This window comes from Schistocerca piceifrons, chromosome 3, assembly GCF_021461385.2.
Source record: "Schistocerca piceifrons isolate TAMUIC-IGC-003096 chromosome 3, iqSchPice1.1, whole genome shotgun sequence".
NCBI lineage: Eukaryota > Metazoa > Arthropoda > Insecta > Orthoptera > Acrididae > Schistocerca > Schistocerca piceifrons.
The window spans coordinates 261,025,867-261,046,048 of record NC_060140.1 but is presented as its reverse complement, the minus strand read 5'-3'; the positions used below and the strand labels follow the sequence as shown (position 1 = coordinate 261,046,048).

General features: G+C 39.6%; 1 protein-coding gene across 1 annotated transcript in view; it reads left to right on the top strand.

The window, feature by feature from the left end:
* The window catches only part of LOC124788567 (ankyrin-1-like), a 192,145-nt gene extending 178,975 nt beyond the window's left edge, over nucleotides 1-13,170 (top strand). Inside the window, exon 8 of the mRNA XM_047255838.1 lies at nucleotides 13,060-13,170. Coding sequence (XP_047111794.1) covers nucleotides 13,060-13,163 — 104 coding nt within the window. The 3' untranslated portion in view covers nucleotides 13,164-13,170. The remainder of the gene's footprint in view (nucleotides 1-13,059) is intronic.
* Nucleotides 13,171-20,182: the final 7,012 nt, after the last annotated feature.

The window sequence follows — 20,182 nt, the reverse complement described above, 5'->3', positions numbered from 1 at the left end:
TTTGTTGTTAACTAACTATACTTTTTATTTTGAATATGTATAATCTTCCTTTTCATAGATGGTGAAGTTGTTCCTAAATTTAATGTGGTGTATCTGACTATTCTTAAATAAATTCTCATAACCTACATTTCTGATTTTCCATGCGATGAGTCCATTTGTTTCTGCCTTTGTATCTGCTATGACCACTTGCTATTTGCAAGTGGATTAACATCATCATTTCCTAGCATTGTCCTGTGTTCATGGGGTTCAGTTGTATTAATGTCTTGGCAGTCACACTTATTTTAATTTTCTGGCTGGTTGCCCTTTCTGTCACCAGTTCATAAGTTATGTTAATGAAGGGTGGTTGTGTGCAATATCTGTCTATGAAACGTGTAAACATTGGTCGCGACAGGCGTGAATGGAGGGACGAATGAAGACGTGTCGTCTTCAGCGATGAGAGTCGCTTCTGCCTTGGTGCCAATGATGGTCGTACGCGTGTTTGGCGCCGTGCAGGTGAGCGCCACAATCAGGACTGCATACGACCGAGGCACACAGGGCCAACACCCGGCATCATGGTGTGGGGAGCGTCACCAGTTCATAAGTTATGTTAATGAAGGGTGGTTGTGTGCAATATCTGTCTATGAAACGTGTAAACATTGTTCGAAATCATATGTCTCACTGGGTATCGTAATTTCTTCCATTTTTGTGTCACATGGGAAGCAAGCAACTGGAACCATTCACCAAATGTCACTTTGACAAAACCACACAAAATACAAGAATTCACACAGTGCAAGGTGCAGTCCATAGGACAGCAGTAAAATAATAATCTATATTGTTCACTTCCTAGTTGGAAACTGTTCTAGAGCCAGAGTTTGTTAATAGCACAATCACTGGCGTCTTAATGCTGTGTAGCACACAGCTTGTTGTAGATTAATCAGTTTGGTAAATACTACAGGGAGCAGCTTGGTAGAAGGCACTAAGCATGAATAAGGATGGGCTCCACAGCAGCAATCTTTACTTGCAGTGCTTCAGTAGAGGACACACTCATGTTACTGAGTGTTGCCTATGTAGACACATGCCAACGGTATGACATCTGCATGAACATATCTGGAGGTGCTGTATCATTAGTGCTACCAGACACTAAACCCCCCTCCCTCCCCTCTTGCCACAGGATATCAAAAATGTACCCTATGGTAACTATGCTATTTAGAGTGCTGAGAAGGAAGGTTGGATGACAAGAATCTGGTGTTAGTGCCATCTTCTGCACTGGAGGCATTGGGTGTGACAGAAGCATTGGTGACATAGTCCAGCATGATGGCCTGTGGAGATGGTTTGAGAGGCAAGAAACTGTCCTTACTCATTATGTTTGGTGGTAAGGGGCCCTACACCAGCATTTCCCAATCTGGGTAAAACCTTGATGCTGGGACGTAGTGAGGCAGGATGATGCTGGAGGCCTGGGTGGATATTAGCACTGGGCCTGCAGGTGTAGCTGTTGTGGGCTGAATTCTAACTGAGCTAGGAGACAAGGCAAGAGCATGTGAGACCACAGTAGACACAGTTAATGCTTACAGCATAACTGTGGGCCATCTTTAGGGGTGACCCTTGAAGTACTCCACAGTAACAAGAGTCCTCTTCTTAATTACGCATGCACATATTAAGGGCCCTGACTAGACATAGGACAGTGGAGGGTGCAAGGTTATTTTTTCTCTGGCTGTAGGATGTGAAAGAGTGTGCTGATCTGTCACCAATGTAATACGTTGGCTGACTCTTTCTGGCCACAGGGGTTGTGCTCAAAAAGATTTTTGTGTAGATGATGATACTGAGAGGTACCTTAAACCTCTAACCTGCTGCCTTCAGAGCAATGAATATCTAAAGATGGTTCCACCTGATGAGCAAAAATAGTCAAATAAATCAAATAATGGGCTCTTTGAGGAAGTTTTCTGTGTACCCTCATGCAGGCAATACTTGCTTTTTCAAAATTTAATCTCATATGAAAGCATCTATGCCACTGATGTTAGATCAAAATCTTATTTTTCTGCAGTAATTACTGTTTCAGTATAGTCTAAATTATGTAAACAAAACTTTGGGACAACATATCTAGTGTTTAATGTGTAAACACAGTTCAGTAATGGTGAAACATATACTGAAACTACATGTTACAATAAAGTAAGATGAACTAATCATAATGATATAATCCGAAATACCATCGTCATGTCAACATGTCACCATTATTAAGCAAAACGAGAAGGTATAAAGACAAAAAATTATGTAAATGATAGAAGGGCAGACAAATTAATCAGAATCATCAGATTAACAAAGAGATACAAGACTCAGCAGTGAATAAAAATCCATACTTGTATTCAAGTTTAATATGTAATTCATATCTATCTTTGAGGGAACACTGATGTACTGAAATGAATGAAATGTCATGTGGCGAGGGCCTCCTTGGAGGTGACACCATTGAGTGAGCTGTGCATCAGTGAGGATGAAATGATGATGATGATGAAGATGTCACAAACACCCAGTCCCTGAGTAGAGAAAATCTCCAACCCAGCTGGGAATCGAACCCAGGCCCCCCCGGCATGACAAGCCGGTGCACTGTCCACTCAGCTACGATGACGGACACTGATGTACTGTAACCATTATAGTGTTAGTAACTGTTCTTCAACTTATTCTTTCCCCTTTTTCTTTAGTGGTGATTCACTCGTTTATTAACACATCCATCCAATTACACATCATTTCCCCCAAATCCAAGAGGAAATCAGACTCTGCGGATGAGGAACAAAGTGAGATTATAATAACTGGCAGAAGCAGTCAATTCAGGCAAGTTATGTGAGGTACATGAACAGACAATTGTGACTTAGGCTAATTGTGGTTTCGTAAGCTGTTGCCAGCACATTGGTTTGCGAAGATGTAGCAAGAAGATCAATAGTAGGCACTGTATCAATCTCACCTCTCAGGAGAGAAGACAGAGAGAGATTCGCAAGCAACATGCCACCAATGCCTTCTCAACTGCAAGTATTTAGATAGCCGCCACTGACTGGAGGGCTGAGTCTCCATCTCAGCCACTAGCTCAGTCTCTAAGTCACTAGCTCAGCCACTCAGTCACTGGCACACTAACTCACCCTCCAAGCTGCCATCTGTTAGTGCATTGTAACCAGATTAGTGTACATAGTGGGACTTGTACTTCACCAGCAGTGAGGCTAACATTGACTATTATTTGAAGAGCTTATACCACAACATATGGACTCTCTTAAAGGTAAGTAGCTTGCTGTTTATGTAAATAAAGAACCCTGTTAATACATGTGTGCACTTGTGTTGTAGAAAGAGGATACTGGCCACCATACAACATCCTCTCCCTTGATTCCTATGGTACAAGACTCTACAGTGGCGGTAAAGACTACAGTGGCGATAAAGACAACAGTAGCGATGAGAATACAATACTAATTTACTCACATTAATAACTGCAATTATTTCTAGGTTACTTTATATAATGGCTATTTCGGAAGCAGCCACTGCTCTTCCTCTTCAACTACAGATAATGCCTTCATCTGATACTTTGAAATATGCATTTATGTTACTCTTTTGATTTCAGATAATATTGTTAGCTGTTTAAATATGGGAAAAAATAAAAACATGATTACTGTGAACATTCATTTCAACCAGAATTGGCATTTTCAAGTCTATTAATTTTGATGAATTCTACAATAAGTGCCTAATGACCTATTCAGGACGACTTCATCTCAAATCAAACAGGTTAAGAGTGAATGTGTCACATCACTATTTCAAAGTTTGCTGAAAAAATATAAGCGGAAGTTCCACATGATACCTCTCCAAAACTACAATATTTTGATTTTCTGATGATTTTTTAAAATCCCATGGACCTCTCTAAATGAGAGTATTTGTGAAAATGTCGTAATAAAAGGGAAAAATTATAGTAAAGAAACCAAAAGTGATAGAGATCTGAATTTATTTACAATAAAAACTTTGTTCCCAATACTATGAGACATGATTAATACACACACACTTCTGAGCTTTTTTCATTCTTTTTTTTTTTTGAAAAATAAACTATGAAGATTTGTAACTTTTGTGAATTTCAAAATTACGCTTTGAAAATATGAATAGTCACAGGATGTTAACTGTCTTGTGAAATGATAATGTGGAAGGGCTGCTAACTGTCAGCTTTGAAATTAATGCATGAAATTATTAAACTGTCAAAATATTTGTACATAAAGATGGAAAAATCTGAAATTTTTTGCTTATTTAGAAATTATTTTCTCTGAAAGCCCATCCTAAATTTCATGGCACATTAGCTGATCATTGTACTTAGGGAATGTACAATCAGAATGGGCAGTCCTTGTCTGTAAAAAATGTGAGAAACTTTTTACGTAGACCTAGCTCTACTCTCAAGGTCAAAACAATATTTAAATTGATCACTTAAGTAAATATCATGCAACACTGGTATTTCTGAATCAAAATAATTACTTTGCAATGCTGTGAGTGAGTGGGGAAACAATTCATAATTTTGTTCGAAAGCATTTTATAACAAAAATGAAAAATAGAATATCTATACCCATTTTTTATGATGTTGTTCAAAAAATTATTATTGTCTTCTGTCATGATTTTACTCCTTCATGACTTTCCACGAATTAAAATTACGTGCAATGTAACAATCAACACTGCAGTGCTGGAAAAGAATTCATTTGTTTTTTCATCTGCTTCTCTCGGAACGAGTATAAATGAGCTGAATTTGCACATGGACAAGGATAATCCAACAAGAGCAGTACTTGGGAATTGGAACTGCAGACTGATCTTTTGACGATGGCCATTTGAAAGCATTAGCAGGACCATGAGGTGTCATAAAGGAGACTGTTGTATCTTGATCTTGCAGCTCATAAGAGACACTTATTATCTGTCCCAAACGCCACTGCTTCAGACAATGAAAAAGCTAGGATGGAATGTAACAATACCAGAGAAGGAAAGTTGCCACTCACCATATAGCGGAGATGCTGAATCGCGATAGGCACAACAGAAAGATTGACACAATTAAAGCTTTTGGCCATTAAGACCTTTGTCAGCAAACACACACGCACACACATGTTGCAGTTTAGACGGCGGGCAGGAGAGAAGGTGTGGAGGAGGGAGGGGGTAAGTAGCAAAAAGGAAAGAAATAAAAAGAAATTAAAATACTGGGTGTGGTGGTGAAATGACGGCTGTGTAGTGCTGGAATGAGAACAGGGAGGAGGCTGGATGGGTGAGGACAGTGACTAACGAATGTTGAGGCCAGGAGGGTTATGGGAACGTAGGATATATTGCAAGTAAAGTTCCCTCCTGCGCCATTCAGAAAAGCTCTTGTTGGTGGGAAGGGTCCATATGGCACAGGCTGTGAAGCAGTCATTGAGATGAGGGATATCATGTTTGGCAGTGTGTTCAGCAACAGGGTGGTTCACTTGTTTTTTGGCCACAGTTTGTTGGTGGCCGTTCATGCAGACAGACAGCTTGTTGGTTGTCATGCCTATATAGAATGCAGCACAGAGGTTGCAGCTTAGCTTGTAAATCACATGATTGGTTTCACAGGTAGTCCTGCCTTTGATGGGATAGGTGATAGTGACCGGACTGGAGTAGGTGGTGGTAGAAGTATGTATGGGACAGGTCTTGCATCTAGGTCTATTACAGGGGTATGAGCCATGAGGTAAGGGATTGGGAGCAAGGGTTGTGTAAGGATGGAAGAGTATATTGTGTAGGTTTGGTGGATGGCGGAATACCACGGTAGGATGGGTGGGAAGGATAGTGGGCAGGACATTTCTCATTTAAGGGCACGATGAGAGGTAATTGAAACCCTGGCAGAGAATGTATTTCAGGTGCTCCAGTCACTGATGGTACTGAGTTATGAGGGGAATGCTCCTTTGTGGCCACACTGTGGGACTTTGGAAGGTGGTGGGAGACTGGAAAGATAAGGCATGGGAGATTTGTTTTTGTACAAGGATGGGAGGATAATTACGGTCAGTGAAAGCTTCAGTGAGACCCTCGGTATATTTTGAGAGGGACTGCTCGTCACTGCAGATGCGACGACCATGGGTGGCTAGGCTGTATGGAGGGACTTCTTGGTATGGAATGGGTGGCAGCTGTCGAAGTGGAGGTTTGATATGGACGGAGGTACTGATGTAGCCATCTCTGAGGTGAAGGTCAACATCTAGGAAAGGTGGCTTATTGGGTTGAGTAGGATAAGGTGAAGCAAATGGAGGAGAAGTTGTTGAGGGTCTGGAGGAATGTGAATAAGGTGTCCTCACCTTCAATCCAGATAGCAAAGTAGTCATCAGTGAATCTGAACCAGGTGAGGGGTTTAGGATTCTGGGTTTTTAGGAAGGATTCCTCTAGATGGTCTATGAATAGGTTAGCATAGGATGGTGCCATGTGGGTGTCCATAGCTGCACCACGGATTTGTTTGTAGGTAATGCCTTCAAAGGAGAAGTAATTGTCGGTGAGGATATAGTTGGTCGTGGAGACTAGGAAGGAGGTTGTTGGTTTGGAATCCATAGGGTGTCTGAAAATGTAGTGTTTGATAGCAGTAAGGCCATGAGCATTAGAAATGTTAGTGTACAGGGAGGTGGAATCAATAGTGACGAGCAGGGCACCGTGTGGTAAAGGGAAAGGAACTGTGGAGAGTCGGTCGAGGAAATGGTTGATATCTTTTATATAGGAGGATAGGTTCTGTGTAATAGGTTGAAGGTGTTGGTCTACGAAAAAAGAGATTCTCTCAGTGGGGGCACAGTAACCGCCCACAATGGGGCGTCCTAGGTGGTTGGGTTTTTAAATGGTGGACTGTGGTTCTTTCTGCGGATGTAAGGTTAATATGCATGTTGAGGGATCTGGGGAATAATGGTGAGGCAAGGTTCGAGGATAAGAAATTCTGGAAAGTTAACAGGGGGTGGTTTCGAGGCAGTGGGGGTGGATCATGGTTGGATGGAGGAGTGAACTGAGTTAGGCAAGGTTCAATATTGACCTTTGGTTGAGTCTGATTGGTCGGGTTGTTGGCAAAAAAATGTTTCCACTGTAAGGACTGGGAGAAGGAGATAAGGTCTTTTGCTAGTCCTGCATGGTTCAATTTGGGAGTGGGGCAAAAGGCGAGGCCTTTGGAAAGGACTGATATTTCTGTGGGACTAAGGCTTCTGGAGGAAAGGTTCATGACTGTGTTGCGAGTCTGTTTAGATTCTGGGTTCTGTGTGGTGGTGGGAGGGAATTTTGGAGGGTGGGGTGTAGTAGGATGGCAAGACAGGGTTTGTCAGCTATGAGGGGGGGATGGGGGTGGTTTGGAGGTTGTTGTAGAAGTGGTGGACAGTGGTACTCCGAGGCGAGAGTAGGAAGTGAGTAGGATGTAGAGCTTTTTGAGGTGGCATTGTGCATGTTGCTAAAGTTCCTGCAGGGCAAGAGTTTCAATATGAGTTATGGGTTCCAGGAATTTGGGATTACATAGCAGGAGAATGTTGTGGATGGAGAGAAGGTACTGCAAGGAGGATTGAGCTTGGTTGATATGGTTTTGCAGCACTATGTTGGTGAGGGCAAATGATTGGCGAAATCTGAACAGGTGGAGGTCATTGTGGAAGGAGGGGTGGCAACCAGAGATGGGTAATTTGATGGTAAGGCCATTATGGGGGATTTAATGAGCCAAGCAACAACACAGGAACAGTATGTGGGGCTGGGATCTGGCTAGGGGTAAGGAAACTTTTAACCCTCACTAACATAGTCCTGCAGAACCTCGTCCATCGTCCATCCTTACACAACCCCCGCTTCCAATCCCTTACCTCATGACTCATACCCCTGTAATAGACCTAGATGCAAGACCTGTTCCATACATCCTCCTACCACCACCTACTACAGTCCGGTCACTAACATCACCTATCCCATCAAAGGCAGGGCTACCTGTGAAACCAGTCATGTGATTTACAAGCTAAGGTGCAACATCTGTGCTGCATTCTATATAGGCATGACAACCAACAAGCTGTCTGTCCACATGAACGGCCACTGACAAACTGTGGCCAAAAACAAGTGGACCACCCTTTTGCCGAACACACTGCCAAACATGATACTTCTCATCTCAATGACTGCTTCACAGTCTGTGCCATATGGATCCTTCCCACCAACAATAGCTTTTCTGAATTGCGCAGGTGGGAACTTTCCCTGCAATACATCCTACATTCCCGTAACCCTCCTGGCCTCAACCTTCGTTAGTCACTGCCTTCAGCCATCCAGCCTCCTCCCTGTTCCCATTCCAGCACTACACAGCTGTCATTTCACCACCACACCCAATCTTTTAATGTCTTTTTATTTCTCTCCTTTCTGCTACTCACCCCTTCCCCCCTCCTCACCTTCTCTCCTGCCCTCCATCTAAACTGCAACACTTCACTGTCCGCCACTCCTACCATACTATCCCTCTCCCTCCCTGCCCCAGCCTCCTCCTTACCCCAACCCAGTTGCCACTCCCATCATGCACTGGTGCTGCTGTTCCCAGTGTGGTTTCAGCTCTCTGAGACTGCAGACATGTGTTCAAGTTGCATTTATGTGACGGTAAACACCACTGTCATACACACAAGAAATGAAATGGATCACTACAAAGTTTTCTAATGTATACTGAGGTCTCTACATTTCACACACAACAGGCTGCATTTTGTGGAGAACTGTTCTTGCAATGCTTGGGCCACTTCAGGACGCAACCCAATAGTGAGTTGATAGAGTTCTTACCATCAGTTTCATAGCAGACCACTCTTTTCTCTTTTTTTTTTAATGGAATTCCCTTAATGTACTTCCATTAAGAATTAAAGAGTTTCATGTTTGTTGCTAATGTTGATATGGTGTGTACAAATCCAGTAGCATCTCTTATGGCATCAACAGCTTCATGCTGGAGATTAAATGTTGTTGCAAGATGTTTACCCCATCACATGCACTTTTTCCATGACCCTTTGCTGAAAAATATCTGTTTTTTTCTTAATCCCTGTACTACAATTTTGACCAAGCTCATGAAGTTGAAAGTGGTTTTTTAAAATGAGATGCTGCACCATCAGTCACATATACATGTTTAGGAAATGCATGGCCCCTAGATGCTATGTCATCATTTATCATGCTGACAGTATAGCATGCATGTGCACTGTCATGAATGAGATCATCACTGACAATAGCAAAACAGCGTGATCCTCCAAGGAAGCAAGCAACACGTGACTATTGATACCTATGATGTGTGCCAGTGGAAACTCTGAATTTTGTTCTGCAAAGCAGCAGACAGGGGCTGTGGCAAGGGGGAGGACATGGGGGCTATAGCCCCCCCCCCTCCCCAATGGAGTATAATATTACGCTGGAACAAATGACTTCGGAAATCTGCGAATATATTACTCCAACAGATTCAATAATTTTTTTTAATAATTATGTAGCGATATAGGCTGCAATATATTTCACACACATTTTAACAAAAGAATAAGAGCAGCAAATAGTGTAGTACCTAAACCAGTAAATATCATTTAACTTAAAATGAGCATCTTATTATTTATTAATATAAATAGTTTACCCTGAACTCATAAAAACTTACCAAAAATTACTTTAAGCATCACCAAATTTTATCAGTTTGTCAGTGGAGGACCCCAACTCTCCCTTAGTTAACCGATATTCCATTCCCCCAAACCTCCTGCGGCCCAACATCCATTAGCCCCCACCTTGACCCCGACTTCTAGAATCAACCCTGGCAGCAGACCAGTTCTCAGAAAAGTCAAAATGAAGAACTAATGTATCAGTATTCTGGGAGGCGGCCAATTTTACTTCTGCTATGGCCCCATTTCTGAATTCTCCAGATATTATTGTGATCCATTGCTTTCATGACCCAATGCTAACCACTGTAACAAACTTCTCTGACTCTACTGTCTTCTTCACCAACTCTCAGCCTTCCCACAAGCTTAGGTTACATCATTGTCAGTATCCTGAAGGTGTAATGCTTCAACAGTCATCACTCCAGCACCAGGACATACTGCACACTCCTGCAACCAACATTTATCTTGTAGCTCTTTACATATACACAAAAGCATCAGGTCCATCTCTGTGTACTTCTTTCCTATGACATTGTTTATGGCACAACAAACAAGTTTCAAATTAGTAGAATTTTGTGAGACAAATTTAAAAATTTGGGTTCTCCTTTTTCATTAGGAGATCTGAGTCTCTTATTGATCTTATATCTTTTTACCTTTTTCACCAATTTCACTAGAAGAAATAATATCAACTTGGTTAGGACTTTACCTTCTGCAATCTATGCCATCACTTAGGTAACATTCCAGAGCAGCAATAAGCATATCATTTTGCAACAGATGCCCACAATAAGAATCTGGGCATGCCCAAATACCTTTCTCATTGTTTATTTTATGAGCTTTTGAAATCAAATAATGTGAGGAAGCAGGTATGTATTTCTGTGTCTGCTGCTTAGAGTAGCCACCTGGTATCAGTGTCAGTAACTGTATCTTCACGGTATAGGTGGCTGCTGGGATAGCAGTATTTAGGTTTTGAAACCACACATAACAGTTCATGCACATCTTCAGGTTCTGCACCAAGTGCATCTTCATTATACACGTCACAAAGTTTTGAAGATGTTGCTGGTGTAAAACATGTTTCAATTTTTTACACTTTCATTTTTACATACCATTTTTCTCTTGTGCTTTTAAAAATATTCATTACTGATGCTTGCCAGTAACATGTTACAGATGTTTACACCAGGAGTATAAAAGTACATTCTGAACCATAGACAAGGATACATAGTCTACATGAAAATTATTTTTACTTCTAATTTTGTGGTAATGAATTATACTGTTCATCCTAGATTCACTCATTTTATTAACTATAAATACTATTAGGGAGTACATGTATTGACACACAAGTGTAAGAATTGCCATGTCCTTGAAGAGGTTTCTACAAGACTGTCAATTATCAACTTCACACAGTATTCATGTTTCAGGCTTCTATAAGCTAAATACTAGTGCTTACCTTAACTACATTGCTATAGAAGATCAAGCTATAAACAGTACTGAGTGAATGTGTGGTAGTTCTCTAGCAATATTGTCTGTAGGCCAAATCAGCAAGAGAGATGTATAAGTGAAAGAAAGAACTGAGCTTGTTAGTTAACCTATTCACATATTTGTCTCTCCTCAGTGTTTTATTGGTCCGGATGCCCCGCAACTTCACATGTAGAGCCCCATCCAGTGTATTCCCATTGATCTCTCCTTGTGATGCCTGTGTATCATTTTTACTTCTTTGAAATTGCATAATATGAATAAGTGTAAGACCAAGGGTTAAGTTGTTTATATGAACCAGTTGTCAGCCTCTTACATTATTCATTCAGCTGTGTCAACTGTGGATATATTTGGACCCTTTATTAGTGTGCTTTTGTTGCCAGCCAACATCAAGTTTTTGAAGAGTTCTCCAATGTCTCTATTAAATCATTTACGAAAATGAATGCTGGAGTGCTCCAAACATGGAACCTTTCAGGACACTGCATTTAATGTTTCTCCACTTCAAATTTAGTTCCCTTTGCAATGTTCATTTCGTGGTATGAATCTCTAATACTGTTGTGAAGATATAGTTCCATCTAGGACTTTTGTGATTTTAAATATTCAATTCCCCAGTAAAATTTTATATCTCTACACATTAAATTACAAGGAATCAGAAGAAATGGTGACAAGGGAATTTAGTTGCATAAGAACTGTGATTGTGAAATCATACATTGCTTTCTTCACAGAGAAACAGAGAACACTTTATAAAAGCCAGTCACTTGTGAAGAGGTTGTTGTTAGTAAGATAGTTCAATATTGTTATAATCCACCTATTAAAAAAAAAAAAAAAAAAAAAAACAGCATATCTGGTGAGGAGGAGGATATATCAGTAATTAGTGACCACTACGTTATCAACTCTTATAAATAAGTATTACTTCTGCATATTTTAGTTGTTTAGTTAGGACACCTTTGGCTAAATGACTAATGGTTCTTGTATTCTCTTTAATAACTGATTAAGTGAAACAGATGTTTGCTGGTGTAGACTGCAGTGAACATCAAATTAAGTAGTTTTATGTTCCATAGGTCTGTTTACACAATGCATTGCAATGATGTGGAATAAGTCGCTTTACAGAATATTAACACTATTGGTATTTAAAGGTGATTGCATGTTGACCATTTGCATATCACTTCACATAATAGATAACAATGTTTAGTTTAACAACACAAGTCAGTATGTAAAACTTTTGCAGAAAATAAGCTACTAGTTTTTAAATAAAAAATTTTCCACTGCAGGAGTTGGCCAGAAGTAAATTTTTCAGCTTCCTTTATGACACAGCTTTGTTGTCTGTCAGTAATTCAGAGAAAGTCTGAAGGATCTGCTTTTGATAGTCCATTATCTGCTCCTGTGTTTTCAGCTACTGTTGGAAGATTTGTTGAATTAACGGCCCGCGATTTGATTTTAACACCATGTCCCCTATTGCTACTATCATCAGAGTGTTTCATTATTTGCAGGCCAAATGTGTACATTTAAGATGTAAGAATGGTTCAAGTTTCCATTGCTTTGTTACTCGAGTTTTTAGTTTTGTGTGTGTACAATACAGTGTTTATCTTTTTGGTGACTTGGTGAAGAATTTTGCAATGCTACTTCTAGTGCTTAATTGTCTTGCTTAGCGCTATTACTCTGCATTAAACAGAGCTCTTGATTCCTAGCAGAAAATGTATTTATCCCAGATGTTAGCAACCTTGTCTCTCAGCTTCCGTCATAATTACCCCTGAACTGCAGTAAAAAATTGTGAATTCATAGTTTTTTAGGAAGGAATTAAATTTATGATCCACTGTGTGCCTTGAGAGAACAGATTCTTTCTTTCAAAGGTCCACATTATAAGTGCAATTAAAGTTTTCCATATTGCTCTCAGCCCTATATTTGGTGTGACACACAGGTTTGTGTAAACAGTAAGTCAACAAAGAATTCCTATTTAAAAAATGGAACAAGAAAATAAAGTGTCACGTAAAATATATGCAATTTTTATGGACACTAATATCATTTTACTGATATTCCTCAGGTCATCGTGAAGTGATGGCACTACTTACTGTTAACACAGAGGAGCCACAATGCCAAGACTGGTCCTGCACTCCAACTTGTAAATGTGATTGTCATGTGACATAGAAGACTGGATATGAACACAGATGCAAAAAGAAATTTACACATTATTTCAGCTAAATCACAGTAAAGGGATAAAAGGAATGTGCTCAGTTTATTTCGATAGCATCATATAAAAGAAAATTATATACACTGGTAATGAGTGAGTTTATTAATAATGTTTAGGAATTCTTCCATTCTCAGAAAATTTGTTGGTGTTTTACATGGTGTGATAAATGTTTTAGCAATTTAAAATGTTAAGTATCTTTTTCTCATTTATGTAAATGCATTGCTCACTATTGGTATTCTAAATTAAAGAACAATAATTTTTGAAAAGTGACATGATGATGAATCTGCCATTTATCATTTTAAGTCGTACTCTCACATTTGAGAAAAATTACACTTTCTTTGATTAAAAAAAATACAAAATACAGAAATTGTGGCAGTAGTAGCCATAAAATAGCATATAATCCAAACATGTATTTTTAGGTTTCAGGTATTGACCACAGTTGTGAATATGTATATTTTAACCTAAAAATAATTATTTTACATTTATTTTTCTAAAGGGCGATGTTTCATGAAGACACAGTGAGGAGGAATTTCCATACAATTTCTGTTGGAAATCTATATCAAATTATTTTTATTAAAATTGCTGTTATTGTGATTCAAGAATTGTAAGAATTATAAACTGCAAAACTAAGTACGTGATTGTTACCCTTCAGCCCTCTGTTTTATCTCTTCATGTGAAAAGCAGACATCCACATGCATCTTATAGTTATTAACTGAACTAGTTTAGTGCATTTCTTAATTGAATACTAGGCTTCCAATACACAAATAAAAAGAGAGGACGAAAACTATGAGCACTAACTGAAAACTTTGAACAGTAGCATAAATACATAATAAAAAAGAAAATTGAAGGAATGTCAGAAGATAACTCACTCTAAATTTCAATTGAAGATATTATGCAAGGTACAGAGCAAGAATATATTGCTTACTTAGAAATACAGTCAGGGGTGAACCTGCTGAAGGACACATCTTGATCAAGAAAATATTCAGTCTGCTGCTCGAATTTTAAAGTAAAGAATGGTAGGACAGGAGTGATAAGTGAAAGAAAAGTCAACATCTGAATATAAATAATTTATGAATGCTGTGACAGTATCATCTGACACTGAAGTCATGTGTGGAATGTGAAATCAAGAAGTAGTAATATATCTGAGGTGGTCTAAGATAGGTGGGCATTGGGAGAAAGTGGCAGGAAATGGGATGAGGGGTTGGGGAGGCATAACTGGTAGCTCAGAGGAAGGCAGCAGGTGTGTGAGATAGGAATGTCACTAATTGTGATTACTATCTGATTTTGCAGTAGCATAGCATGACATGGGAAAAACCTGACTTGTACCCTAAAGAAATCATCAAACAAAGGAAACTGCAAGTAGGAATATCAAGAAAGTAGGAAAAGATAGATGGCTACGTACATAAAGAAGACAAGTCAACTCACAGACAGACATGATTATAAGACACTCAAATGTAGCTTTCGGCCACAGCCTTCGCACACATGACCACCAACTCCATCCTACCAAGCAGAACTTTTAACTTGCCACATCCCCCATAACTTCCTACCAACCCTCCACCAAATCGAGAGCCAAAACATTCCCGTATCACTGTTGTTAGCCTTTCTGCCAAAACCCTCAGCTCCAAAGAAGTTTCAGTCCTATCCAAACACCTCATCTTTAGCCCTACACCCAGATTTAACCAAGTTGGACTTGTCAAAGACCTACCCACCTTCTCCCGATCCCTGCAAAGGAAGCACTTCTTTGTTGCCAATCCCTTCAACCAAAACCACCCTAATTCCAACATTCAAACCTGCCTCTTTCAGTTTGTACCACCGTCCTACCGTGATCCCTCCCCTCCCCCCTCCCACCTAACCATCTTCTGGTCACCTTCCAGGAATTCCTTACCTCCAACTTAGCCTCAGCATCTTTCCCCAGATCCCTTTCTCAGGACACCAACCTTTCAGTAAAAGACAGAATGGTCATACACAACCTCAAAACAAATCCCAAATCCTGACCTAATCATCCTACCTACAGACCACCACTGTTGCGATGAATCGCAATGACTATCTGCCAGAAGGCCTCCGCGAATTGTCTGTCTCCTTCACCTATAAACTTTGCCAGAGTGATGCCATACCGTAAGTCCACCAAAAACTCCAATCCCTGCTTAAGGCCTTAGGCCCTTCCCAAAACATCTCCCCTGAATCCATTTCCCTCCTCACCCCTATTACACCTATCTTCTACATGCTCTCCAAAATCCATAAATCCAACAATCCTGTATGCCCCATTGTGGCTGGTTATTGCGCTCCCACTGACAGAGTTTTGGCACTCATTGAACACCTCCAACCAATTGCCCATAATCTAATGCCCCACATCAAAGATACCAATCACTTCCTTCATCTATTCACCACCATCTGCACCCTTTACCTCCTGGATCCCTGCTTGTCACTGTTGACACCAAAATAGGGGTATTCCAGCCCAAGATGCTGGAGATGTGCGTGTGGAGTCATGTGTGTGAGATGTGCTTGTTCATTTGTTTGTTTTTGTGTGTGTGTGTGTGGGGGGGGGGGGGAGGGGGGGCACGCACTCAACTTGACGTGTCTTCTTTATGATAAGCAGCATCTATGTTTTCCTACATTATTGAAGAAATCGTTCACGCACCAAACCCATGACATCACACTCTTCAATTATTCAGTTGAAAAATATTGTATGACTCACATGGAGACATTAACTATCAACAAGACAAGCAACCTACAAGTGAGATTTCTATGATAGTTAATATCCAGATCAGTGTGTTGCCTGTGCTGTTCTAAATGGACAGCTAGACTATTAGTCATGGATAAGCACTTTAAAGAAAAATTCAAATCTGTAAATATGTTCTTCCTGCTAGAGAAAATGTTTACTCCAATGGCTTTGTTCTATAAACTGTATTAATAACAAGGACTGGTCTTTTAGGAGGAGAGAAACAGTTAATTAAACCACACATTAAGAAGAAAGTAGTGGAAGATACTTACAATTATTTGCAATAATGTCATGGTATTTGCAGTAATGTCATAGATGACAGCAGAATCATTTTGTTAATTATGCAAGAAGTCAGCAGTGTCAGTAGAATGTAGTTTCTATCAAATAACTTTATTAGTATTGTGATATGAGAATGAGAAAAACACACTGAAGTAGCACAATATTTGACCACATGTTTATTAAAGCAAAATGGATTCATAGGAAAAAGTTTCTGGTGCACAATGAGAAGAGTTTGTCCTGGAAAAAGTGCACAACTGAATTCAAAATTCTGTCATGATTATTCAAAGAAATTATTTAATGAGATTTTAATGGTGGCTTCTTTTTAGAGTCAATGATTCAGTAGGACTGATTTGTGATGTTTGTAAAGGATGTTATCATGGTTTAATTGGTTTCATGTTTCGCATCTGGTTCAGTTTCTGTGATTAATGATACCACTTTTACTACAACCGTTCTGTTAATTTCCTAAGGATGGAGGGGATTCAGTAAATATGGTGGGTGATTAAACATTTGCACATAATTTCTATGACAAGGAAAAATGGACTTCAGTATACAGGAAAAATCTCTCTTCACCATTAGACAAGAATCTAGTCCTGGTCCCAGAAGGTAGTGTTTTGAGTATAGATTCCGGATACACAGAGCTACATTAATTGGTACAGTGATTCAAGATGTATTGTCCCCTTTTGAAATAAAAATTCATGTTAAAGTGACCAGCACAGGAAAAGACTGCCACATCTCTATGACACAGAAAGAATCCACTTCATTTCACACCTCTGATTCTCCATTATTCATTTTAAATACATTCTGTTATCAGTTGTTATGGATCTGACCATGACAATGAAAAGAATAGCCATGCCCGAAAGTTCCTACAACACAGGGACTTTTGTGCAATGATTAGTGGGATGATATGTTTTTGGGGTAACTGAAGAAATGCATGGCAGCATATATGTTGAATTCTCACAAATTCAATGCACTTGTGTACTAAACCATAATTTACAGTAACTGACTCATTCTGTATTCAGGTATCTGTTCACATATGGACCTGAGGCACTGAAAATAAATAAATAATGCAAGCGTTCATGTCAAGTGTAATGAAATGTAAATTTTGTTTTTCCTTATAACCAGTTCAGAGCTATTCATTCATTTACTCATAAACAGATTGAATTTCTATGAAATGCTTGCTGATGACATGCGAAGTGTAACACAATGTCATGATAAGAGAAGGTAATATGGAGCACAACATATCAACAACCTTAAGCTTTTTAGCAGAAGCTTATCACATCACAGAAATTTTTGTACCTTACACCAAGAATGAGTCTGAATTGGTATTGAGTGTGAGGTTTCTTTAAAACGTTGTATCAAGAAATAAGTTAAAAATTCTATCATCATGAAGGTTATTCAAACTTCCATTGTAAAAACAATATTTGTTATTACTGTTCTATTATCATGGCCAGGAAGATGATTTTCAGTTGCTCTTGAACAATGATGATTCTGGGGTTCACATTGTAACATTACATCTGTTACCTTTATTCCTTGCTATGTCTTATGCATCAGTTTGACTTGGTTTGATTGCTGTATAACAGTGCAGAAATGGAATTATTCAAAGTGCTGAAATGTGGTAACTTATCTTTATTCATATCTACACCAAATGGTTTCTTCTCGTACACTGCACACAATAAAATAATTGTATCATATTATTGCAATGAAGTTATATAAAAGTGCAGGCTGAAATTTAACAAAGTGTGAAATTCAGAACTAATTGAGCCAAAGACATCTCCATTATCTACCTTGTTAGTAAACCCACATCAGCAAACCCTGCTCTCATTTAAGCACCATGTGCCAATTGTGCCTTCAAGCTATTCTCAAGAATGCAGTAAATATATAAATGATTCGCTCACCATTAAACAGTATTCAATTAAAAATTACATAAATAATTTCCAGGAACATGATGATGTTAACATGAATATAACTACAACATACAGGGGGCTTTCAATACGTAATAGCCAATTTTGGTTAAAAAAAGGAAGAATTTTTACAGGACATCATGGAATATTCTTGCTTCAGCCCCGGTAGTTTCATTTGAAGTTTCAACAGGTCATGGTGTTAAATTTAGCCTTCAAAATGGTGTCTGTAATGGGGCTGCATTTCAAGCAGATAGCTGTCTTTTGGCAGAAAACCAGAGTACTGCAGATAATCATAGGCTCTTGCAAAATGTCTACAGAGACTTGGCAGTGATGCATCTGTGAACATGACAACAAGCTCGCACAAATCTGTCAAGTTTTCTGCATGCCAGCTGGCTGTGCACAGCTGTGTGACTTCTGCAATATTAGAACACACAGACACACACATTCAAGGTGACTGATCGATGACAATCAAACATCTTGCTGCTCATCTAGATGGCTGTGCTGGTAGTGATGACACACTTGTCCACCAGTTGCAGTACTCAAAGGTGTATGCCCATTGGGTTACCTGACACCTAACAGAAGACAATAAAGAGCAATGAAGGACCATCTGAGTGGAAGCACTTATATATTATGAGGCAGATCATGACAATTTTTTGTCAAACATCATCACGGGCAATGAAACGTAGGTTCACCACTTCATACTGGAAACAAAATGGCAATCCATGGATTGGCACCACACCACCTCTCCTCCAAAGAAAAAGTTCAAAGCCATGTCCTTGTCATGCCAGGGAGTGGGGGGCGGGGGGGGGGGGGGGGGGGGGTTTGGCAGGTTTGATTCCCAGCTGGGTTGGAGATTTTCTACACACAGGGACTGGGTGATTGTGTCGTCATCGTCATCATCATCATCATCATCATCATCATCATCTCATCCTCATTGATGTGCAAGTCACTGAAGTGGCGTCACCTCAAAAGACTCGCACCAGGCGATCAGCCCTACCCACTGGGAGGCCCTCATCACACGACATTTCATTTCAACTGGAAAAGTCATGGCAATGGTCTTCTGGGACTTTGAAAGGGATATTCTGTTTCGTGTCCTCCATGATGGTGCAATGATCAGCTCTGAAGTGTGTTGTGCTACCCTCCAGAAATTGAAGAACAATCTTCAGCATGTTCTTCACCACAAAAATGCAGACAGACTTCTCCTTCTCTATGTCTACAAAATGTCTCACAAAAATCTGTGTGCCTGAGAGGATCTTACAAAATTTCATTGGGCTGTTCTTCCTTGTCCACCCCACTGTCTGCTCTCACTTTCTAACTTCCATATGTTTGACTCAACGAAGGATGCACTTCACAACCACAAGAAGCAATGTGCAGATGATGATGATGATGATGATGATGATGATTATGATGATGATGATGCAGCAAGATGTTGACTCTGACATTGACTAGTTTAGTGGTACCATGTGAGCCTAAAGGCCCTCCCAGTAAGGTGGCATAAGGCTATTGCATCGAATGGAGATAATGTTGAAAAATAGTATTTTGTAATGAAAAGCATGGGGAATAATATGGTGTATTGGAATCCTGAATAAAACCAACCTGCTTTCGGAAAAAAAGTGTTACATTACTTACTGACTACACCTTGTACATAAACAAACATACAGGATGTCCATAAAACAATGTCCCAGTTATAAACTTTAATAGTATCAATTGTGAGCACTGTAGGGTGTTGGTTCAAGGTCATGATTAAAGCGTGACAAACAGTTTTAGATAAGTGCATGCATGACTATTGCTTTTCATGACTATTGCTTTTCATGACTATTGCTTTTTTTTCCTCTCCTGCAGTGCCACATACGCAAAATGACAGCTCCTGAGCATGAAACATTTTGCATTGTGCAGTTTGCTAAGAGTGAATCTGTGTGAACATGAAAAGAGAAAAGCATGGGACAAGCAAATGTGTCTGGGGAGGATATTGACTGGGTCAGAGCATCATCATACCTTCATAGGCTTACGAAGCCTATTTCGAAAGAATGTCTTGAACTTCAGTTGCCAAAGATGACTGTGGCAGGTTTTAAGAAAA